Raw genomic sequence first — 7267 nt, 5'->3', positions numbered from 1 at the left:
CAAACTCCCCCAGAGTGCAATTAGGAAGCGAACTATAAAATTTCAGTGTTTGTCTTGGCAGATACTTTCGCACAGATATCTATGCCCGATGCCAACACACATATCGCCGCAACACCCCCGGCAACAGATCGTCCGCAACCACCCTCACACCGCCCCCTCCGTTGCTGTTGCTTCAGTGCCGCATTGGGCAATTGCCCCGTACGCATAATTGGCCTTCTGTGACCCCAGCTCGCTATTCTGACACTTTAATGAGCTGTCGACGTTTGCTCCTTTAACCAGCAGCATCTTGATACGACTTTACGATTATACACGACCCGGTACGACAGCCGCTGATCAAATGTGGAAAATGTTCCGCAACCTCAAATGAGTATTCATATAGCTATACTACAAGACATACAGTTAGCTCGAAAAATTAGTCGAAGAATATAGACGAATAGAGGAATACATCTGAAGAGAAGTACAGTGAGGAGAGACTAAAAGAGAACTTGAGATATTGGGCGCTATAGAAGAATAGAAGCTATAGAAGCATAAAAACAAGAGTAGAGAAAGGGCGACTGAGAGAGAAAGGACAAAAGATTGAAACAAGAGACAGAGGAAGAGACAAATAAATTGAGGAGTTGTGAGAAAGGCGAAAATTGAGGTGAGATTATGAGAGTAAAGGAGAATAAATGAGAGAGACAAAAGTGAGAGAGAGAAAGATAGACAGTAAAAAAAAAATATATATAGAAACAATATATAAATAAATCATGCGACTTAAGAGATAAAACCAGAAAAAAAACAAAAATAAATAAAAATAAAAATAAAAATGATTTACTCCTACTTATACTAATTTTATTCATATTTATGTAAATATGTCATGCATATGTATATATGTGAATATGAAGTGGAACATGATTCGAACGCTGTACCCAGTGCAATTAGTGACCAATGCGACCAATTTATAAGCAATATAAATATATGTATGTATATGTATATGTCCCACTAGCACAGTCGATCGGACTAAGGTGGCATGATGAACTCAGAGATAATGGCATCCACCATGCGCTGCAGAGTGTCCTGCAGCTCGTCCCAGTCCTTCTCCTCGGGCAGGCCGAACATCTCTGCGTAGTAGCGCAGCTTCGGCTCACTGCTGCTGGTGCGGAATGTGATGACCATTCCGTTGTCGAAGGTGAACGTGAGCAATTGTCGACTGGCGCTGATCATGAGGCGTGGCTTCTGATCGGGGAATGAGGTGTCCAGGCCCAGCGTCAAGTCCCGCACATATCGCACCTCAAACTCGCCATTGAGGATGCACTTGGGATAGGTGCCGATAGTATTGTCCTGATAGCTGCGCATGCGATTGCAGATGGCGGTAACCTCATCCACATCGGTGTAGTGGAGCGCGCTGACAATGGTGGCATGATAGCCATAGGTATCATAGATTTCGCGCAGCTTTTCGATGAGCGTCACATTGCGGGTGCTCCGCAAGTAGCAGGCCATTGTGGCCACCTGGCAGGCGGCGGAAATTCCATCTTTGTCAGGTACCTTAACGTTAAACATGAAGCCAATGGGCTCTTCGAAAGCAAGCAGGACCGTTTTGCCCAATGCCGCCAGCTCCAGCGCCTTGTTGGCCATCCACTTAAAGCCCACTAGGGTCTCCACGAAGGTGAAACCCTCGGCTCTGGCCATGGCAGCCAGAATCTTCGAGCTGCCCACGGTGGATATCATAACACAGTTCGATACATTGGGCTTTGGCGTTCTAGTCTTATAATTTTCCAACGCCCACCAGCCGAGTAAAGCGCCCATCTCGTTGCCATTGAATTTCTTCCATCTGCCCTTCGGATCGAGTTCAGCCACACCCAGGCGATCCACGTCGGGATCGTTAGCCAAAATAATGGTACAATGTTCTTCCTCCGCTTTCTTTATAGCCAAATTCATGCAGCCCAGACCCTCTGAAGGAATGATATATATATATACATATAAGTATATTCATTTGAATAACCTCAGTCTGTATATTCTTACCTATAGGACTTGGAAAATGAAGAGTGGGAAATTCGGGATCAGGGTCCTTTTGCTGCAGCACCGGAATGACGGGCTTCAGTCGCGCCTGATAGAACGCCTCACGGACATAGTGGAAGCCCACCCCGTGGAGCGGCGTGTAGATGAAGCGCAGTTGACTGCACTCGTTGGTCTCGATGAATGAGAAAGGTAGCTGAGTCTTCATCTGCTCGAAGTAGGCCGCATAGACCTCGCGGAACGGCTCGAACAGCAGTGGGTTATCATCCAGTACGGACAGATCCCAGGACGATGGCAGCGGCTCCTGGTGCTTTAACATCGATGCCTGTACATTTTTGTCATGTGGCGTTAGGATGGGCGCTCCATTATCGAAATAGATCTTGAAGCCGTTATCCGTTTTCGGATTATGAGAGGCTGTCACTGCCACGCCGGCCAGGCACTTCAGATGGACCACGCCGAAGGCCACAAACGGCGTGGGCACCATCCGATTGAACAGGTACACCCGAAAGTTCTGGTTCAAGAAGACGGCCGTTATCAGCTGGGAGAAGCGTTTGCCATTGTAGCGCGCATCGTGGCCGATGATGACGCCCTGAGTCTCGCGCTTCTTGACGCTGGGATGCATCTCCACCAAGTAGTTGGCAAGGCCCTGGGCCATTTGAATGGCGACTAGATCGTTGATCGAATCGAAGCCCGCACGCATGCCGGATCTGATGCCGCCAGTGCCGAAGCCACAGCGACGACAGAGACGGGCGCGCAATGCGTCCCAGTCCTTGTCCTTGATGGCATCGACCACCTGCTGCACTGTGGCCGCATTGCGGTCCCACAATATCCAGTTTTTGATCTGCAGATCGAGATCCTGTTGCCCGGACAGCTGTAAGGTTTCAAGCAGCTCCGCTCCTGTGGTTGGAATAGTTGGTGCTAGCATTATAAAATTTAGATATTATCGTATTTAAAAATATCAAAACAAATTCAAAATCTGAGACCTGCCTGCCACTGTCTCAACTGAGTTGTAGAGCAACTCTATTTCGACGCTAGTTTCCCTTTGCCACACATTGCCACAGCATTTGCATTGGGCCCGGCCAACAATGCGCTTGGCCACGTTCGAGTTGACCAATTGAAAATTTATGTGAAGCTCATCTCGATTTACGACCATCAAATACGGCCCCTGGGACCCGGCGACCCCCCGCATTTGGGCTAAGCACTGACAACCACAAATTGATCCATTGGCAATTTGATTTTGGCTGCTTGATGAATTTATGGCCAGCCACGACAATTGCCAAATACAGTTAAGATATTGCAGCAGCTAAAGGATTTCTCTGCTGCAATAAATTTCTACACTTTTTTTGTGCCCACCCAGTCTGTGTGTGCGTATGTATGTGCATGTGTGTGTGTGTGTGTGGAAGCATTATAATGATTTCAATTTGTCATCAATTATGCAAAGCGGGTCTAGAGCCCCCAACCAGCGCCTATTAACCGTTCGTGTTACGTGCTGCAAACTTGGCATTTCCACGCTGCAAGTGTGAGTAATTTGCAACGGTAATTGGGTTACACAGGCGCATGCAACATTTATCAGGCAGGTAACCCCACGACGAGGCATTAGACCCGCCCTCCTCCTCTCGCCCACCCTCACCACGAGCCCCCTGCATTCTCTGTTTGTTTTGGCACTCTCTATGCTGCTCTGATCCAGCTCCTGCCCCCACCATTCCCAATCCAAAGCAAACACACACGCACACACACACACACACACATATACATTGACACGTCAATTGCATTCTAAACATTCAACGCAATGGCTTTTTGGCTGGAGCCCAGCCACAACTCATCGGAATGCAGTCGCAGTAGCAGTTGCAGTCGCTGTGGCAGTCTGAGTCGCATTCTCTCTCTCTCTCTTTCTCTCTCTGTCGCTGGCATAGAATTAGTTGAGAGCACACAAAATGCATTTCGCGTCAAATTGTCAAAGTGTTAATTAAAAATGGACACTCGAATAGGCAGGCAGGCAGGCAGCATAGACACATATTGCCACGCCTACACCCACTCGCTCATACGCCCACATATGCTGTGCCTGCTGAGGCTCTCAAATTGACCTCGCAAATTCCCTTACCTTCCCGGTTTTAGTTTAAATTTTGGTATAATATTAAGCGGAGTATTCGAAATGAAGAAGAATGTAGAAAATTGGAAAAATATATATATACTCGTCTTAATTTTATGCCGAAAAAGAATTAGTATGTATGAGTTCCTGTTAAAAGAACTAGCTCTTGGAGTTGTGTTATAAGAACAAGAGACGTTTTACTGCATCCCTGGTAATCTGAAGACTTTCTTATACCACAATCTACAGTTCTTGCTTTATTAAAAGTGTCTTCTGCTAGAAAGATGAGAGATTTAAAAACTGTTTCTAGTAAGCTGTTTCGTGATTTAAAACAGCTAGGATTTTATTACACAAGTAAATGCAACTAAAGTATGTAACAGCTAAATATATTAACAATCACTGCTAATAGAATATAGGAAACTGGTTAATTAAATTCAAAATCATATCGAGAATAGACATAAATTCCTTGGCTGCTATGATTGACATTGTGTTTTCGACTTGTATTCATAGTACACATAGTCCCTAAGTGTCTGTTTCTTGCTAAGATCGATTTACTGTCTTTTTGTTCATCTGCAACCCACTTATCAAACGAGTTCTGAATAGGAATAATAAGGGTACAGGGTATATGCATCGAAGAAAGTCTTACCTTTAAATATTATAAATAGCAAACTGTGTATATGGCTACTTATTTTAAAAGTGATAGCGAAAGGATACTCTATCTCATATCTATATAATCCTCTCCACACAGTTTAGCTTTCATACTTAGAAAATTAAATTTATGCAGTCTTTTCACTATTCCCATTTAAATGTAGGAGACTTTTCTTTAGCTACATTCAAGTTTATATACCGCTCTATTCCTTGATTTTCTCCTTAACTGCTTTATGGCTCTATCTATTTTTGGTGCTTTGGTTAATTTTCCAATTTGCATAGAAAATAGCTAGGCAATTTATTTGTTTGTGTTTTTTTTTTCCTTCTATGACACAGGCTATAAAATCTTTTCCTGCGGCAACAAATATTGGGTGTTTACGGCGTATGTTCTACGGCTGTGCACATTTATGCACTTGTGCCGTAATGTGCTTTGCATAATTTTAATCGTTCTGATCTGTTAGAATGTGAGAATGGGAATGGGAATGGGAGTGGGAATATGAGATTATGGCCGGCCCGGCACGGCCTATATAATCGACGTTGATTCCTTTTGTTTTGGGACAAGCGAACTGCAAAATTGGCGTTGTGTGAATCTTTTATGGCACCCCCGAGTGCCCTCCGCCAACGATTCGAGAGCATGTGAGGGAAGCAAAAGTAAGTCCAATATCTAATGCTATCAAACCTATTAAAATGCTAATTTATACATTTGCGAAGCCGCAAGGAAATGGTGCCATAAATTTAGCTAGCTGACTTTAAAAAATACATTTCAAATAAATTGTGAAAAAAATGAAATCTGTCAGAGCTGCGTCTCTTGTCATTCAGAAGTCAATTGCAGGAGAGAAAGCAGAAGCAAAAGCGATAGCAAAAGCAAAAGCACCTGCCTGCTAGAATCCATTAAATTAAAACCAAATCATTCATCTCATCTCGAATGACGCTCAAATTGACTTTGACACTTTATGCGTCCATGGAAATATGTTGGACACTTTTGCCCCAAAGCTGAAAAGTGGTTTTTAATGTCTCGAACGAGGACATTTAACTGTCGCCTGACAAATGCGAAATACATGCAAATGTCCCGAGCTGAACTTTTGTTGGATAAATCCAATTCGATAGGGTATTAATCAAAGGCTCTCAGATCTCAGCTCTCAGCTCTCAGCTGTCTGCATTTCAGTTTCACTTTCAACTTTCAGCTCTCAGACGGGGGATAGTTTGGCTTCGCAAAAAAATGAAATAAATTTGCGTAATTTGTTTATGTGGCTTTTCATATTTTCAATTTGAGTGCTCGAATATATTTGCCCAACCCCCAGTTTCCGAATGCCAAAATGTGAAAATGAAATTTACATCATTTGTTTATTTGTATCGCTCATGTCCTGTGGTCTTGCAAAAAAAAACAACAACAAGAAAAACATGTCCTTGGGGGAAACCTGCACAGCACAGTCGCAGCAATTCATTTTTTACATTTTTATTTTACCAATGTCGAGAGGCTGGCGCTGGAGCTAAAGGAAGAGAGCACATCGCAAATTTGATTACCGCCCAACAAAATGTTTGCATATATACATATATATACTTTTTTTTTGCAACCTCTCTCTGCCCTTCTCTGTGTATACTTCCGTACCATCTTTGACCGTCTTGCTGGCGTCTGGCATATACTTTTAAATTAACGCATTATGTTTATGTATTAGATGCAAATACAAATGCCCAGTCGCATTGCCCAAGGACCTTCACACATCGCTAACCAAAGGGTCAGAAATCCAATTTGAGAAAATTTTTCATAAAGCTTTGCCCTTTTTGTATCCTATAAAAATTATGGCAGAAGTATGTTAGAGCTCCAAATGTTATTGGGAAAAATTAGATTCAAGAGTTATAACTAAGGTATATAAATAATAAATAAATAAAAAATAAATAAAAAAAATCAAATAAAAAACATTCAAAAAACTCGACTATAGACATGTAAAAATTTATTTAAAAAAATAAAAAATAAATAAATATATTTATGAATATAAATTTATATAGTTTTATATTTATTAATATATATTTATATATTTATGTATTTATATATTTATTATATTTATGTATTTATATATTTATTTATTAGACGTTAGAATTTATTTAAAATTAAAACCGACTTAAAGCTAAGCACTGCTAAATATTTAGCAAAGTCCTTAACAAGCCTTGTTTATATATAGTTGCCTTCAAGCTATATTCTCATAATTTATACATATGCAGCATAAGCTTTTCTTCTGGCTTGTCTGCATTACAGGGTATGTCATAGTTTCAACTGTTTCTTCTGCAGCTCGCCACACATTCAGAAAATTCTTACATGCGAAATCTAAAGAACAAACATTTTTATTGCACATCAAATTTGGTCCACGTCTGCGGCTCAGTCGTCTGTGCAGTCAGCTTCATGGCAGCAGGAGGAGGAGGAGGAGCAGCAGGAGCAGCCGCAGAGCCAGCCTCGACAATCAAGTGAAGGCTCACAGAATGAGAAATACTTTTGATTTCATTCCGCTACAACGACAAACACCAAGTGCCCTGCAACTGGAC

The 7267-nt window shown here is 42.1% G+C and overlaps 1 protein-coding gene across 1 annotated transcript; it reads right to left on the bottom strand.

The window, feature by feature from the left end:
* Positions 1-809: 809 nt before the first annotated feature.
* On the bottom strand, positions 810-3004 carry LOC6580561 (glucose 1,6-bisphosphate synthase). The gene is made up of 2 exons (XM_002006354.4): positions 2002-3004; positions 810-1931 (listed from the first exon to the last, which is right to left on the bottom strand). Exons 1-2 carry the CDS (start codon positions 2918-2920, stop codon positions 1000-1002), a joined length of 1851 nt encoding a protein of 616 aa, XP_002006390.1. The 5' UTR covers positions 2921-3004; the 3' UTR covers positions 810-999.
* Between the last annotated feature and the right edge of the window lie 4263 nt (positions 3005-7267).

The sequence above is a fragment of the Drosophila mojavensis genome, unplaced genomic scaffold (assembly GCF_018153725.1).
Source record: "Drosophila mojavensis isolate 15081-1352.22 unplaced genomic scaffold, ASM1815372v1 contig_81, whole genome shotgun sequence".
In the NCBI taxonomy this organism is placed as follows: Eukaryota; Metazoa; Arthropoda; class Insecta; order Diptera; family Drosophilidae; genus Drosophila; species Drosophila mojavensis.
This window is presented reverse-complemented; position numbering and strand designations above follow the sequence as displayed.